Here is a 17621-nt window from a genome sequence, read left to right on the forward strand (position 1 = left end):
TTGTAAGGAGGAGCATTCCATATGTGAGTGCGATGTCACAGATCCTTACATTAGGCCCATCGCATAGTGTAAGCACCACCACTTGGAAGTGGTACAACACAGACACAGGTGGTCTGGGATAAGGAGATGGAGGGCGCAAGGTAAAATGGCAAGGTAGCCAAATATACCACAGAGAAGATCTGATGTGGAGGTCTACCCATAAGTCCAGAGGAATCTTTCTGAGCAATGATTGTAGGAGAGGGGAAATGGTTGCCTAAATCCACACTTTCTTTCATAAGCAAACACTGTGGTAGGTATGTTCAGGGCGACAGATAATTATGTTCCCATAAAGTTTGAAGATTACTGGAGTGTTGAGACTGCATTTCATCTCTCCCTGTCTCTGAACTCATTCTGAAGTTCTGTTACATACTGTACCCCATAATTCATCTTTATGAGCATCAAGAAAATCAGACCTGTGAAAGACGTTGGGTTCTGCTTTGTGCTGTACTTGTGAAACCGGTTTGTTCTTGAAGACGAAGATTAAAGGAAAGGTCTGTCAATATTGCAGACATGAGCGATTAAAACCATCCATGATGCAGGTGTACTTTTACAATAGCCTTGGAACTTTCTAGACTTCAGTGACGTGACTACAGATTTTAGTTACTATTGCCTCTGGGGTCATAAATTTTTCTCACCTTTGATAATTTAGCATTATGTTACTTGCCTTAACCCAGGGGTGGGGAAACCTCAGTTCGGGGGGGGGGGGCAAATCAGACCCTCCTGGTGATGCCCCCATCCCCTGGCCATATGCCCTTTCCCCCAACTACCAATCTTTTGATCATTTCCTGGCTTTGGTGTAGTTTCTTCCCCATTCTAAGCAGTTGAAATGCCTTTCTGAAAGCTTAGGTGTTGGCAGTAGGAGCTTTAAGCTATAGAGCCTGTTCAAACAACACACAAAGCCCTGGTTAGGCTGCTAACCCTTTTACAGCAAGTGGTTAGTGAGCATGTTTAAACCATGGTTACGTAGCCACCATGGTTAGGAATTGTTCACACGACACACTAAACCATCATGGGTTTAGTGTGTTATCTGAACAAGGTTATAGTAGGCTAAGTTGGGTTTTTTTTTGGGGGGGGGTATTTTGGCTCCACGCCTTTTGCTTTCAGATCCACCCAACACTGGAATGATGCCCCTAATAACTTTTCCAAAGTTGAATTTGGTCCTCTCCTCCAAACACTATTTTCTAAACCAGCTTTCCCCATTTGACCCAAAGCTAGGATGATAGGACCAAGATTTAAAAGGGTCTAGATAGCTTGGAACACTGGTCTGACTCTAACAAGATTCAGCAAGATTTATTCTGTGTTAAGCACGCTGCATTTGGAGTATTGTGTCAAGTTCTGGGTGCCCCATTTTAAGAAGGGCATTGACAAGTTGAAGTGTGTCCAGAGAAGAGCAGCTAGGATGGTGAGGGGTCTGGAAATGAAGTCCTGTCAGGAACAGTTGAAAGGGCTGGAGAAGAGGAGACATGATAGCGTTGTTCTGAAAGGGTGTCATGCAGAAGATGGAGCAGACTTGATCTCTGTTGCTCCTGAAGACAGGACTAGAACCAATGGGTGGAAACTGCAAGGAAGCAGATTTTGGCTAAACATTAGGCGAAATTTCCTAACACTGAGAGCTGCTGAGCAGTGGAACAGTCTGCCTTGGCAGGTGGTGGATTCTCCTTCACTGGAGGCATTTCAGCAGAAGCTGGATGGCCACCATCTGTCAGGGGTGCTGTAGCTGCCCCCTGCAGTGCATTTAGCAGGGAGTTGGAATAGATGCTCTCCAATTCCCTTTCCAGTTCTATGATTCTAATTCTAACATTGGGTTGGATCCAGATTTAGTCATGCCTGAGGCCCATTGATTTCAGCCAGTCTACTCTAAGTGCGACTACATTTGAATCCAACTCATTGTTTTAAAGCATCAAAATATATTTTTTTAGGCCACTGAAGAACAGTTTCATCCAGTATGTGTTCAGAAACACTGTTCTTTATACTCCCTCTTTCATTCAATTCCCCCCTGCCCTCTGTGTTAAAATGGCATTTCGTAAATGAGGAAGAGCAAGCTGAAGTCATTATGGTAACACACTGACTTTCTTTTCAAAACAGTAATTTTTCCTGGCCAAGAAGGAAACAGTTCAAATAATAACATCCATTTATGCCAGACTATCAAGTTAAAGCCACGCAGGTAAGCATTTTCCCTTTTTCTAACCCATTTTCCTATATTTTAATGCTTATTTCTTAAATTATCTTCTTCTTTTTTAACTTTTCTTCCTGCCATCTTCAATACTTTTCCTCTCAGTCTTCCCACCCTGCAAAGTTTGCTAGATGGGCTTTCTGCCCGTCTAGTGAAGCTGTTTCTGAGAGGGAGGAAAGAAGATTTGAGGAGGCTCAAAATAACTCAAATCCTGTCCTTTCTGGTCTCCTCCCTCTCCACCCATGAAAGTGCCTGGGTTACCCCACTCTAAGGCTACTTTTCCAACCTTGGAGGCCAGCAAGGGCTCATGGGAGGTGGGTCGGAGCTCCAATTACCCCTTCCGAGGTCAGAGCACTCTGACTTCGGAAGGGGGCATCCAAACAGTCCTATGGGCCCTGGGAGGTTCTCCCAAAGAGCATAGGATTGCTCTTTCAATTAACTTTAAGAATTTTACCCTCACATGAACCTATCTAGAAGCTGCATTTGGGGATTCATATGAGGGGAGTGTCTATGAGCTCCATCAGATGAGCGTTTTATTACACACTTGTTACTGGGCACTCACGGATTTTCGTGGGTTCCTCTCATGTCATCATGTGCCTCCCACCCCTTCTAGCCTTCTTCGCACACACACACACAAAAACCAACCCAGTAAGTCCGACATATTTTTGAAGACAGAAGTTGCTGCTATCTTCTGTTATGTGCAGGAGAAGCCGTGCAATCAAAATGGCCCACTGAATGGGCCACACGCACGTTGTTTATTTCCTCTTCCAAACATGTGGGCAGAGAAGCGACGGTAAGCAAACACAATTTTCCTGTGTGATGATGCTCTATGAATCTTAAAGACGTAGGCTTTAAATAACACAGATGGGTTTCTAAGTTCAACTGACACTGGAATTAGCAGTAAAACTGTGCTTCACCAGCTCTGAGACTCATTGAGCAGTTTTTCTTTGTGCAAATACGGCAAATAATCTAGGGTGGCCATATGGAAAGGAGGACAGGGCTCCTGTATCTTTAGCAGTTATATAGAAAAAGGAATTTCAGCAGGTGTTGTTTGTTTGCATGCAGCACCTGGTGAAATTCCCTCTTCATCACAACAGTCAAAGTTGCAGGAGCCCTGCCTAGCATGACCAGATAAAAAGAGGGCAGGGCTCCTGCAACTTTGACTGTTGTGATGAAGAGGGAATTTCACCAGGTGCTGCATGCAAACAAACAACACCTGCTGAAATTCCCTTTTCAATACAACTGTTAAAGATACAGAAGCTCACATGGTCAACCTATACTCTACTGAAGTGGAAAATTTGGTGCCTTTCCTGCCTGGAATACTTAAGGAGTCTTGTTGAGGACTGGGTAGGGATTTGGGTCACTGAGATATGGACCATGACTGAGAGAGCTCAGAGTGAGTGGATGACACAGAAGAAATTCTGGGAACAGCATTCCAATTAGGAAATATCAGGTACTCAGTGCTTAGGGTGAGGCATGCCCTCTCCTCTAATCTAGTAAACTCCAAATTGGTTTTTAGTGTGTTTATAACAAAGATAGAGAACAGTCCCATGTACCTCACTGTCTATGCATGCTTCATATGTTATCATTTTTTTTAAAAAATGTATTACTTATAATTTCTTAATTATTCTTAGTATTTAAAATTGATTTTAATAACCTTTTCATTTACTGCCAGCCTGACTAACCTGTTAATTCCCTCTGTAAAGTCTTGGAAAGCACCTTAGTTAATTAGTGGGAATTAAGCCCTGAGGATTTTCTCATGCTTAATATGCACCAAGTATTCTGAGTCATAATGGGTTCTAAATTAGGATTACTTTTGACAATTCCAATATGCAGGTAACTAACACTAGCCTACAGTTGCAACATTTAAAACATGTACGGTTACCATGCTACACACACACACACACACACACACACGGTAATACAGTGCCAGCGGCACGATTTAGAACAAATATTCCAGCATCAGTAGAAAGAGACATCTCGTCCTCTTGCTTCAGATCTGTGACCCTGCATTGCATGGGAAAGAGAAAGGAGGATAAACTAGACTACCAGGGGTCCTGTGTGACTCATCTAAGGCAACTTTCTTCAACCTGGTGTCCTCCAAATATGTTGGACTACAACTCCCATAATCCCTCAGCCAGCTATTTAGCCAGGTATGCTGGCTGGGGATTATAGGAGGTGTAGTCCAACACATATGGAGGGCACCAGGTTGGGGAAGACTGATCTAAGGGAGGTTGCTGTTTCAGCAGATGCCATAGTCTCAAGAAGATTTTGCAGCAGTAGTTTCTAAGAGCAAGTGTAGAGCTGGTGGAACCCCTGAGTTCCTCCATGGCTCAACAGCGCCACCTACAGTGCCTCGGATTCAGGGACCCCAGCTGGGAATAAATATCTTGGGTTTATTCCCAATCCACATACCCATTGAATTCTTTTCTTCTACTACTACTTTTTAAACAGTAGCCCAGTTGTTCTGAACTGGCTGACTCTTCTGTAATGGAATGGCCAGGGCTGCTAGAGACAGCACCTTTGCACGTGCCTAGCAGTTTCCAAGTGTGATCTTGAAAAGAGGGCAGGGCTCCTGCAGCTTTAACTGTTGTGATGAAGAGGGAATTTCACCAGGTGCTGCATGCATACAAGTGGCACCTGCTAAAATTCCCTTTTCAATACAACTGTTAAAGATACAGGAGCCCTGTTCTCCTTTCCATATGGTCACCCTACAATAAATGCCTTGTGTAAAAAAACTCTTGGAAGGGGTCAGGTTGGGGGCATGCTCACATGAAAACAGACTAGCCAGGGAAGGGCCTTGTATTTGCTTGAGGTTGCCGGGCTCTGGATTCTGCCTATGCCTTTTATTACAACACCCACCACCCCGCCCTTGTGGTTATATGTCAACAGAGCTAACCCAGCTATGGGGAAAGCTGCCATCTTTATGAGCCTTTAGTTCTTTATGGACCACACCCATTATTATCTTGATCGCTGGAAGTGATATTCTTTAAAAATCAAACTGCTCTTTTATGAAGAAAGCACGATTTGAAGTAGGGATGTGCTCCGCTCCGATTAGGAGCGTAGAAGCAGTAGCGGATTGGCCTGCTCCGCCTTACCCAGAGGCGGAGTAGGAGCGGACCGCGGACCCCCTAGAAGCAAGGCGAAGAGAAGCGCCCATTTTTCGGAGCTCCGAGTTCAGGCGGAGCGCTCCGGTCGCCATCTTGAAAACATTTCGCCATAGGATTGCATTGCGGCAAATAATCGCGCATAACTACGTTGTTTTTGAAGCTATCATTCTGGAAATTCTTGTGCACAGAGAGTCGTGGATGGGGGTCATTTTGAGACCACTCTCAACTTTCTGCGTTGTCTGGGTCGCGGGCTATATTTTTGTGAAAATCGGGTCAACCGCGCGGCTCAAACTGCGTTTTCGGCTTTTCGCCCATAGGATTGCATTGAGGGAAAGAATCGGGGATAACTGGGGGGGGGGGTTAAGCTATCGTTCTGGAAATTCTTGTGCACAGAGAGTCGTGGATGGGGGTCATTTTGAGACCACTCTCAACTTTCTGCATCGTACGGGTCGCGGGCTATATTTTTGTGAAAATCGGGTCAACCGCGCGGCTCAAACTGCGTTTTCGGCTTTTCGCCCATAGGATTGCATTGAGGGAAAGAATCGGGCATAACTGGGGGGGGTTTTAAGCTATCGTTCTGGAAATTCTTGTGCACAGAGAGTCGTGGATGGGGGTCATTTTGAGACCACTCTCACCTCTCTGCATCGTACGGGTCGCGGGCTAGACGTTTTTAAAAAATCGGCGGGAAAAATACCTTTTTCAAAGGGCTGAGGGGCAGAGTCAGCTCCCGGTCATGATGATCCCAAAGTTGGAGGAGGGCATAGGCAAAACAGGTAACTTGGGATTCTGGGAAACTTCTCTTTCTTCATCTGAACGGGCTTTTCCCCGTGTTTTTTAACACAGTAGCCCCACCAAATGCACAAACACAACCTGAAATCATACACTAAGCCAAGAATAAGAGATAGAAACACAGCACTGCTCCCCACCCTAACCTTGGGGAACAACTGAATCGATGTGGTGCAAGGGGATGAGCTCCCCTAGGGCATCTCATCGTGGACGTGCCCCCACTCTCTCCTGCACTGGAAGGCCATTAGAGCCTTCCAAAGAGAGTAAAACGGTGGAGCAATGCCTATCATGAGTTGAAGTGAATGGTCACTTTTCAGTGGTGGAGCAATGCCTGTTCTGAGTCGAAGTGAGCGTTTTACTTCTTCTCGGAGCTGTGGCTGTCAGTGTCTTGAACTGGCAGCTACTTCCCCCTCCCCCGGGCACGTCCCCCTATTGCTGGTAAAAGACAGATATAGCCTTTTAAAAAAAGTTCTTCTTGTTGTTTATTGAGCAACACTGCTGCTTTTAATTCCACCCCTCCTTTGTTTATTGATTGATTTATTCCATTTTATATGCATTACTGGCTTATCCTTGGCTCACTTCCTTATGCCCCCAGAAATGCCAGCTGCATGCCTGCCTGCCTTCCCTCCCTCCTCCCCTGCCCACCTCGCAGGGATGTTGTGTGTGGGGTGCCCGATTTTCAAAAATTCGCCAAAAATCAGGGGATGATGGGATTGCTTTGAAACTTGGTGTGCGTGTGTATATCCCCATGAGGTGTCATGGTGCCAAACATGAGGTTTCTAACTTGAACAGAAAAAAAGTTGTATAATTTTTTAGCTTTCAATGCAAGCCTATGGGGGGGGGAAACGGAGCTCCGGATCCGGATCCGGAGCTCCGGGCGGAGCGGAGCGGAAGTGGGCGGAGCGGGGGCGGGGCGGAGTGGCCCGATCCGGAAAATGGCGGATCTGCAAGTGAAGCGGAGCGGGGGGTCTGTGCACACCCCTAATTTGAAGTTATGCAGTTGAAGTTGTGTGCCAATCAGGAGCATTGCTAGGCCTGAGCACATGGGACCCCAAATCTATTTCCCAGGGCCCAGGATCTATTCCACAGAGCCCTGTGTGTCCATTGCTGCCAGATGGAAGCCCCTCCCCCCCACCTTCAGCTTAATTGTCATGCAGGGGGCAATTTTCAAAGGGTATTGCAGCTGGGGAGGGAAGGGTTGACTCTCCCACATGTTGCAACAACCCACCCTGTGGCTTTCACAGCAGCATGACAAGCATCCGGCTGGGAACATGCACTGATGGGGAAGCTGCATCTGCTGAATGTCTGCCTGACTGGTATCTATAAAAGACACAGAGCTTCTGTGGGTTAAATCATAACTTATATGCTTTGACTGTGATCAGACGAACCAGATCATGGTTCCTTTCCACTTAAAACTGAGCCTGAGCGGATGAGTTTTGGCGGTAAACTTTGCGTGAGGCACTGGTGCAATGTTTGCTACCTTCTCTTGCTCCATTTCCCAGTAACGGATTTCTCTGTTGTGAAATAGAGATTAACATGGTTTGGAACTGGATTTTCCGGAGGCAGCTAGTTTTAGGGGACAATTGGGCCATTATGGGTGATTTCAAAAGAAGGTAGAGCTGGGAAAGTCCCATAAATGACTGACACAGAGCCATAAACTAGAAAATCACCCTAAACTGATCAGACACACTGCAACAGTTGGGAAAGCTGTAGAAATCTTGTGTTTTAGCTTAAGTCTGGGGGAGGAAATACCTGGCAACAGAGATGTGATACTAGTTGAAGAATCTCTCTGTCACTGTCTTTTCCTGTTTCCACCACATTAGGGTCACCATATGAAAAGGCGGACGGAGCTCCTGTGTTAACAGTTGTATAGAAAAGGGGATTTCAGCAGGTGTCCTTTGTATGCAGGCAGCACCTGGTGAAATTCCCTCTTCCTCAAAACAGTTAAAGCTGCAGGAGCCCTGCCCTCTTTTGTGTCTGGTCACTCTAGCTAAAGAGGGAAAGGCTCCTTATGCTTTAACTGTTGTGGTGAAGAGGGAATTTCGCCAGGTGCTGCATGCATACAAATGACACCTGCTGAAATTCCCTTTTCTATACAACTGTTAAAGATACAGGAGCCCTGTTCTCCTTTCCATATGGTCACCCTAGTGTCCGGCAGTGTTGTGCTTCTTTGGTGGGAGAACAAGTGAGGTTTTACACAGTAGTAAATCCCACTATGTTTAATGGGGGTTACTTTCTAGTGATTGTATAAGTTTAGGGCTGAAGCACATGGGTTATTATAGTCTACAATACATTCACACACTCTCCCTTTCCAGGGTGCCATGTTCAGTTTGCAATTAATCAGTAAATGTTTAAGGGGCCATGCAATGGTTTGCTGCTCCCAGGCACTCCATCTCCCAACCTGGATTTGTGCCTGACAGGACAAGGAAAAGTGTGGGTACATGGAAGGAAAGTTTTATGAAATCCCAATAAGGAACATGGAGCAATTCTGTTCAGAAAGCAAGCAAAAGATAAATTGGCATGCCTTCTATAAAATTTAAATTATAATAATTATTATTTTGAATTAGCACACATATTTGCATATGCAAATTAGCACGTGAAAATGTGTGCATTTTTTTTATCCTATCGGCCTGTGCCCCAGACCTTTTAGGTACTTAGCACCACCACTGCTGCTGCTCCATTTTGTCTTGCTAGTGGTGGGGTGCCCTGTACCCTAAAGATGCCTCCATTATTCTAAATATAAAACTTGAGATCAGAACAACAACAACAATGGTTAAAAACAGTAAAACAGTAATACATTAAAATTGCTACATAATTGTATAGGCTAGGTTAAAAAGCTGTATCTTTACACCTTTTCTATAATGAGATTTGTTATCTTTCTGCATAATCTCTTGGGGACCATCTGTTAAAACGATTGAACTGGAAAATCTGTTAAGGAGGGCAAAATGGAATAGGTGGACAATGCCTGATCTTCTCTGGGGTCTCTCCCAGCGTAGCATGATTCCCCACCTGACCCCTCATATGGAAGTCAAAAGGACGAATTATCTTCCAGCCAGTTATTCTCATGGTGCTTCCACATGTCTGGCTCCTAGTGCTGCCAAGGAAAAGCCAGGCAGTTAACTATTCACTCTGGTGGGGCATGTGTAAAGAGCTGGAGCCAAACACGGAAATTCCATTGTTTTGCATAAATCTATAATGAACTTCCTGCATCCTGGTCACAACAGTGTTTCTTGGTCTTCAAATACAGCTAGACAACCTGTAAAGACGTTCCATTCCTCTCCAGTCTTGGCCAGAAGCAGGTTCACTTGCCATTGGTCACTGACTTCCAGCTCTTTCCTCTAACAGAAATGAGGTCCTGGTTACCTTTCTGTGCCATTCTTCTGACCTTCTTCATCTCTGGTGAGTTCAGACTGATTCAATTGTAGATAGAGTAAATAAATACATAGGGACTTCTCATAAATGAATGATCTATAGATGCAAGCAAGTGAACGTAGCAGTTTTATACAACACAAAACTATCCTTAGTAAGGGGTATATAATTATGCTAAAACATACGGATGAGAACAGTAGCTATGATTGCCCAAGAAAATGATGAGATGCCTATTTTGCAGATCTGATCCTATGCATTCATGATCTAAAAGTAAGTTTCACAGAGTTCAGTCATGGGACTGAATTCTTAGGAATAATTCAGATAGCAGCCTTAAAACTCCTTGACTGCTGGATGCCTCTTTTTAACAATGGTGGACCTGTTGTCCCATAAATGGTCAACCTGAACCTTACAAATTTGCTCTGATGTACTTGACCTTTCCAAAGAGAGGTTGCTGGGTTAAATGGCAGTTCATAGTTGGTATAGAGTATCTCTTCCCTGAATGATTTCCAAGAAGCAGGAATCCTTCTCTATGAATCACTGACTTACACTGGCATTTTTCTCCTCTGTGTGTCGGTGGATGGGTAGAGGATGCTTTCTGTGTGAAGGTGTATAGAATTTCTCTGCATGACGTTGTTAATTGGCTGTTAATCTGCTGCATCTATTTTTAGTTTCATTGCAGAATTGAGATCCAAACACTATGAGGAGCATTTCCTTTCCTGCTTTTCTAATATATAACTGCCAGGGGGTACTGTAGTATAGTGGAATAATGCAAATACACAAGAAGAAATTGTACTTTCTTTCACTTTCACAAACATATGCTGCATTTTCCTCCTCTAAGAAGAGGAAAAGAAAGATCTTTGCCCTGCACAGGAAAGATAACAATGTAGGTGCCAGGCAAGCCTCCTTAGATATTAATGTGACTGTGAATCAAAGTTCCTGTAGCACTAGCAGACAGTTCCACTAACGCGTGGGCAGCATAAGATACTGTCCTAGGTTTTTAGATTCTCTCTCTCTCTCTCTCACTTACATTTATATCCTGCCATTTTTCCTCCAAGGAAACCAAAGCAGCGCACATAATCCTCATCCTCTCCATTTTATCCTCACAGCAACAACTGGGACTAGAAGTTGGATTTCACAGTCCAACACTCTAACCACTACACCATACTTTCTCTCTATCTCGTGCTGTTTGTTATTTTGTATTGGAATTTATTCTTTGAATAATTTGAAATCTTGCCAGAGAACATTTGTTACTGAGCAGATTAAAAATACAACAAACAAACAAATAATATATGTGAATTGAGAGGGCTAATATGATGAGTGTGTAATAAATTGAATCCATGATGATCAAATCCTTCAATTTATCCTCTTACTCAATCTTGTCTTTGCATCAGATGCCTGTTCCCAAACATGCCTTTGTGCCCATGGCTTTTGTCAGACAGGGTGGGTCCAGTATAAGGATGCTTGCTATAAAGCCGTGATGGAACGGAAGAACTGGAATGAAGCTGAGGCAAGTGATATAATGCCAAAGGGGTTGCTGCAGTAAATCTCTGTGTCCCATTTCATAAAAGTAGGGGAAATCATCTTGATTTCTTAATAGGATTTTTAAGGTCTGTAATACTGAAGCCCAGGAATACTTGGAAATAAGTGGGAAGGAATTATTTTGATTTTCAGAACCTGAGTGGAGTTTTTGAGGGGGAAGGACTGCACAGATGCTGCATTCTTGTGAAACAGCCATTTTGTGGAGAAGAAGTAAATGTGACTGTGAATTCTCCACAGATGGGTTGCCTGAGTTATGGCAGGAATTCCCACCTAGCCTCCATCCACAGTGCGGAAGAAAATGACTTCATTTTTCACTTGATGGGCAAGCCACTGAATTACGTTGAGGGAAAGGCCTACTGGATTGGCGCTCATGATCTTTTCCAGGTATGTCTCTCTGTGTTTGTGTATTCCTCAGCTATTTAGAAAAGACAACAAAAAAAAATCTGCAGAATTTTAGCAACTGATCCAGAAAGGTCCTAAGGCCTGCTTCTCACAACCTCCAACTCTTTCACAGGAAGCTCATTAGAACTCTACATGTATAGGGGATTTTGTCCTCCTACCTATTCAGTCCTACTCTACAATACATTCAGTCATGTGTCTATGAGATTGCATGTGGAACTTGCATTTGAATCTGATCCTTTGCCTGCTTATTAGAAAGAAGTCTTGCTGAATTCACTTGGTCTTGCTGTTAAGTAAGATTTTTGCCTAGAAGGTAATATTTGTAAAGCTCCCATACCTGGTGTAAAGGATTGGGAGGGGGGATGACCTTCCCTACTGATGTACTCAGCCTTTACCAGGATCCCCCTCCCCAAAAGCATGACTGAGCCTGGGGTGGCAACCTAACCCTCACCAAAACGCTCACTCGATTATGTCCAGCTGGGTAGTTCAAAACCTTTCTATCAAGGGCTTTTTTCTGCAGCCCAGTTCGAGGAAGGATAAAAAGAAAGGTGCTTCGGATTAACTTTCCCAAAGCCCAGAAGACACACAACAAAACAAAATCATTTGAGGTATCCTTAGAACAGAGGCGGTAGCTTAGCCAGTGTGCAACATTACCTCTGGGAAATGTTTAAGTGAGAAATTCCTTTTAAAAAGATGCAGCCAAATGTACGAATACAAACAGGAAAGGCGACCATCACATACAGAAAATCCATTTCAAAACAAAAGAATAAAGTTGATTTTATTTATTTATTTATTTATTTATTTGATTTATACCCTGCCTTTCCACCAAGAAAATGGGGCTCTAGCCAAGTTGCACGTTACCTACTTCTGCAGAATCTTGGGTTTTAAGGCACATGAAGAGGTCCTTGTAGAGTGGATGGTCTGAGTGAGAGAGTATCATTGGTCTCTTGACAGGATGTTGCTAGGAAGACAGACAGTGAGAGCAACGTCTCATTTATATGGGAAACCTATTTCAGTAAAAGCCAGCCCCTTAGAGGAGACCACTGCTGTTTTATCCAATACCGTAATACCCTCCATTTCTTTTGTCAGCGGTCTAGCCAGCAAACCAGACATTTAGTGTCTGGACCTACTTTCCTTACAACCATATCTCAAAAGAGGGTTGGTTCCAATCAGGTGGGCTATCAAGTGTTGGAGAACAAAACGTAAGATCTGGCCTATTCAGGCCTCACAGTGCTGAAATCTAGATGCTATAGGTGGCACCATTGAGCTACAACAGAATGTAGGAGTTTGTCACTCTAGCATTCACGGAAGCAATTCCTGCTTGCCAAAGCTGAGTGGCTATTTACATTATATTCTGTTTCCACTGTTTGCAAGCCTTGGCAAGGCGTCCCCACCCCATGACTCTCTTAGTTTCAGTATGGTCACTAACTCTGTGTATCTTTTCTTAGGAGGGAAGCTTTACATGGACAGATGGTTCTGAGTTTGATTACAAGATATTTCCTCCCAATCAACCTGATGGACTGGCAGGAGAACACTACCTCGGGTCCTGGATTTTGCAAAATGGTGAAAATTGTTCATATATCTATTAATGAATGCTTTGCGCCACAGTATGCTGCATGGCTGGTGGGAACAGGGACAGGGGTTTACTTAGGCCATAGCTAGACCTAAGATTTATCCCTGGATCGTCCAGGGGTCAAACCTGTTCATCTAGGTGACACACAGGGGATCCAATGCTCAGGCAGGGGCGAACCCTGGATGATCCCAGGATAAACCTTAGGTCTAACTGTGGCCTTAGGCAGCATGAACATGAATCTGGCTGTGTGAGAGTCAGTATGGGTAACTCTGTGTGTGTGCATGCACATTGTGTGCACAGTCTTGGAACATAATGACGGGGAGGGGAAGAGAAAATATCTCTACTGAGAAGATGGAACTACTTCCCCCTCAACAAAATGTTATTCCTCCATATTGGATGCTTGAAACCAGGGTGTTGCTAGGCATTTAAAAGATTCATGGCCAAAGCCATGGGGTGCAAATCTGCATAAAATCTGCAAATGTTAATTTATATTTTGTATGCAAATATACATTGCTAGTATTATTTAAATTTCACAGGAGATAAAGCCAATTAATTTCTCATCTGAATAATCTCAAAGAAAACAAATTCTTTAATTAGTTTGGACCCTGTTCCAGAGCCTCCCAAATCAATGGAAAACATTTATTCCTAAACTTAATTGCCATGAAAGGAGATTTTTGGCCAGGGTGGGAGTGTTGCAACATGTGGGGAGGGGAGAGTTAACCCTCCCCTTCCCAACTGCAGTCCCCTTTGAAAATCACCCCCTGCATAGCAATAGAGTTAAGAAGAAGCCCTTCCATTGGCGTCAATGGATGCTCTGATCTCTGGGGAAGAGATCTGGGAGCCCATGGGCCTGCTTGAATCATAGAAGCAAACCAGTAAGCAATCGCTTTTCAATACTTTGTTCTATGAAAGTGGTTGAGTTTATTTTTAATATTTTAATATATTTAACACTGCATTATTTGTTTGTTTGTTTGTTTCCTTTCTATACTGCCTAATAGCTGAAGCTCTCTGGGCGGTTCACAACATTTAAAATTAACCATTTTAAAATAATCCTCTCCATGATTTTAACCTGCTCAGTTCTTTATGCTGGCTTTTTCTTGCTGCTTTTAAAAACAATACATTTTGTGTTTTATTATGTTTTTTTAATTGGTTTTATTTTCGCTTTTATTATGGATGTCACCCTGAAAGCTTTGGCTATACAGCGACTTATAAATTGAATAAATGAATGAAAGACATACATACCTTATGATCCATTCATGAGCCAGATTGTGGCCTTAACATCATCCAAATGTGTATTGTTTTTTTTAAAAATTGTGAACCACCCAGAGGCACACAATCAGCCAGTGTGTCAGTATCTCTAATCAAAAGAAATCTGGGTTGCCTGCCTGATAAAGCTGGACACTAAAACCAGGTTCTCGCTTCCTAGCTGGCCTGCATCCCAAGAAAGACGGCCAAAGTTTTGCTGGGGCGTATTTCATCAGCATTGCTCCCTCTAAATTGTGCATCCTCTGCTAACAAACATTACCACAATGACATGGACTTCATGGTGCCTCATGGCAGACTAGCTTGGTGCTCTTTTGTTGGATTGTCTGTTAGAACCTGCTCAAAAAGAGAGAGGGTGTTGTCCTGCTGTCTTGAACCCCGGGGCCATGGTTCAATGGGAATAGTAGCAGAAATGTCTACATTTGTGGTTTGACTGTCCTTATCTTTGCTCTGTCACTTTCAGGGTTTGTCACCTGGAATGACTATGACGTTTCATGGCGATTCCCATCTGTCTGCAAGTACTACTTGGGAAATAGGTAAGAACTGGATTCACTCTTCTCAGAGCTGGATCAACTATTTCTACTCTTCTAAAAAGATGCTTGGGCTATACACACACACACACACAGAGAGAGAGAGAGAGAGAGAGAGGAGCCGACGGCTTCCAGCTGTAGCTTGCATAGAATTGCCTCTCCAGTTAGGATAACAGGTTAGAAAAATCCCCCTGTTTCTGGAGAATTTTTCCAATCCTGTGGCATTTATTACCTGTTCTTCCCCCCTCAGTGCCCCTGATAAACCTGACGGGTAAATTTATTTATTTATTTATTTATTTATTACATTTTATACCGCCCAATAGCCGAAGCTGTGTGTGTGTGTGTATTTGTCTTGATATCTCTTGTGTGTGTCTCTTGATATTTCTCTTTTTTTACATTATTTCTGTGCTGCTAAATTGCTTTGCACATGATACTGCATGCCACAACTGGAGAAAGGTTCTTCATAAAAGCACCAATCCAGCACAGTATAATTTACATATTTAGCCTCTCCAACTCCCCACTCCAAAACACACTGGGTTGGATCCAGAATCTACAGCATGCAGATGGAAGGGCTCCTTCCGTCTGCGGGAGGCTTGATCTAATGGAGGAATCCTGCTCGCAGATTGGAAGAAGTGGTGATTCCCCCTTTCCCTTGCAGACCTCTATACCCTCCACCCAGATCTTCTCCAGGGGTTTGGGGACTCTCTGGAACACTGCAAAGGGAGGGGGAAATGAATCGAGATCGCTTCCCTCCCTGGCAATAGGAGCATTCTGAGCAGAACTCCAGGAATGAAAGAAGCTGGATCCAACCCCAGTAAAACAAAACACCGTGGCTTGGTTCACCCATGGATTGTTTAAACCACAGATTGTCAGGGTTACGTGGGAGCAAGCAAGCAAGCGCACTGCCACCTGCTCACTCGCCACTCCCACTTTGCATCCGGTTTCTCAAACAACCCAGGAACACACTGTTTCTGAGTTGGTTGATGACATTTCCGAACCCAGCACTCTTGGTTGTTGAGGGTTAAACAACCCAGAGTTTGAATCCATGGTTTGTTGATGGTTAAAACTCTGCTTTGTTTGTCCTCCAACAACCCAGAGTACCAGATAAATACACAGGGTTGGCCCACCCATGAAGCAGGGTGAGGCGCCTCAATTGGGGGGTGGAGAGGGAGGACTGGTGCCCCACTCCACTGTCCCAGCCTCCAACAGGTGCTCTGGGGAGCCCCACCAGCTGCTCTCCCACCATGGCATTTGCCACAAGGAGAGAGCAGCCGCTGGGGTTGTCTTGATCAGCCATCCACCTGCTCCTTCCCTGACTGCGTGCAGCTGGAAGCAGCAGCAGCAGCGGAGCTTTTACGAGAGCTGTGCAAACTTCTGCAAAGTGTCGCAAGACCAGCATGAATTCCTGCAAGAGCCTCATGAGGTCTTGTGAGAAGCGCGCAGCCACTTCTTCCGGATGCCAATGCATCCATAGAACCAATGCGGCCGTGGCGACAAAGGTACAGGCAAGGGGACTGCCATGTCTTCCCTCTCGTTTCAGGCAGTGAGAGACCTTGCGCCAGGCCTGTTCACACATCACGACAGACAACACAGGAATAGGACACTCCTGGGTTGTTTGGCAATGCACATGCAAAGTGGAAGCGGGGCGTGGGTGCTTGGTCTCATGCAACACCAGCCTTACGGGAGAACCAAGTCTGTTTGCAACTGAGGTGCCAAGATTTGTTTGGACCATGTACCCTAAAGACTCAACACTATGGTCTCGAGGTCTGTTCTTTGGCCTTCTCCCAAACAAGACTGCCGGTTATTCTGACTGGGGCTGGTTTAGAGTCGTGTGATAGCCCTGAAGGGTGAAACGCACCCGTATCCTCCTCCTTAGCCATGCTCAAGGCAGCCAGTCTCTGTAGCCCAGCCCAGATGTCGGTGAAGACTCCCTTTTGCAGTGTCTCTTTTCCTCTGAGCACACGGGTCTGTTAAATGGCAAGAGGGCCATTCTGAAAAAAATTCCTCTAGCAAAATAATTGTCTCCTGTAATCATCTACAGCGACTGACGCAATAGATGAGTACAGGAGACAATTATTTTGCTAGAGGAAATTCTACAGACGCTATCTTCTACCAACCCCCTGAGGAAGGCCTTTGACTAAAGTACAGACCGAAATGAGTTGGGCTTTGCGAAAATAAATATTTTGCATCCTGAAAGCCCGTTTCTCCTTTTTCTGACCTGTGTTGGATGCTCTCGTCCTTTTGTTTTTGTTTTTCCATTCTGAAAGGCCATGTGTTGTCTTTTAGGCCCACAGTCCTACGCGCACTTACAGAGAAGTAAATTTGCTTGAACCCAGCGGGCAGAAGGGGCTGAGTGACTTCTGAGCAAATACCTATAGGGATTAGGCTCCTGTGGCTCGTTATCATGGGTTTATGTTTTGACCTCTCAGTTGTGTTGTTTCTTCTGCTTGTTTCTTTCCTAAGCTGCAGTAGGGACTGTCCATCTAGAGGATCTACCTGCTCCTGTGACTGTCCCTGATGCCATGAAACAAGAAATGATGCAGAAGACTTACCTGCTGCTTATCTGACAACCACCTTCCCTTGCTTCTCTGCTGAGAATTGCTGGAGGGCCTGCTCCTTTCGCTAGGCCCTTTTTCAGACATCCGGTTTCAATGTGAACGTAAACACGTATGATGCCGCAACCTAAGATACACCACCAGGGGCTCCTTAGGAACGAATGTGACATTCCTGAGAAGAATGAAAATGTAACAGCCCTCCCCCAAATGCTATCGTTAATTATCATGAATATAGCATGTTACCATCTTGAGTTTGACCTCACAACAACCACCGCTCACTTGAAA

General features: G+C 44.4%; 1 protein-coding gene across 1 annotated transcript; it reads left to right on the forward strand.

Annotated features, from left to right (window-relative positions):
* The first annotated feature begins 9318 nt into the window (after nt 1-9318).
* LOC134393356 (snaclec subunit B-like) lies at nt 9319-16213 on the forward strand. Its single transcript, XM_063118383.1, has 6 exons — nt 9319-9507; nt 10869-10984; nt 11254-11400; nt 12864-12978; nt 14715-14787; nt 16108-16213. The coding sequence occupies exons 1-6, from the start codon at nt 9456-9458 to the stop codon at nt 16211-16213; spliced, it is 609 nt and encodes a 202-aa protein (XP_062974453.1). The 5' UTR covers nt 9319-9455.
* Nucleotides 16214-17621: the final 1408 nt, after the last annotated feature.

Source organism: Elgaria multicarinata, chromosome 2 (assembly GCF_023053635.1).
Source record: "Elgaria multicarinata webbii isolate HBS135686 ecotype San Diego chromosome 2, rElgMul1.1.pri, whole genome shotgun sequence".
In the NCBI taxonomy this organism is placed as follows: Eukaryota; Metazoa; Chordata; class Lepidosauria; order Squamata; family Anguidae; genus Elgaria; species Elgaria multicarinata.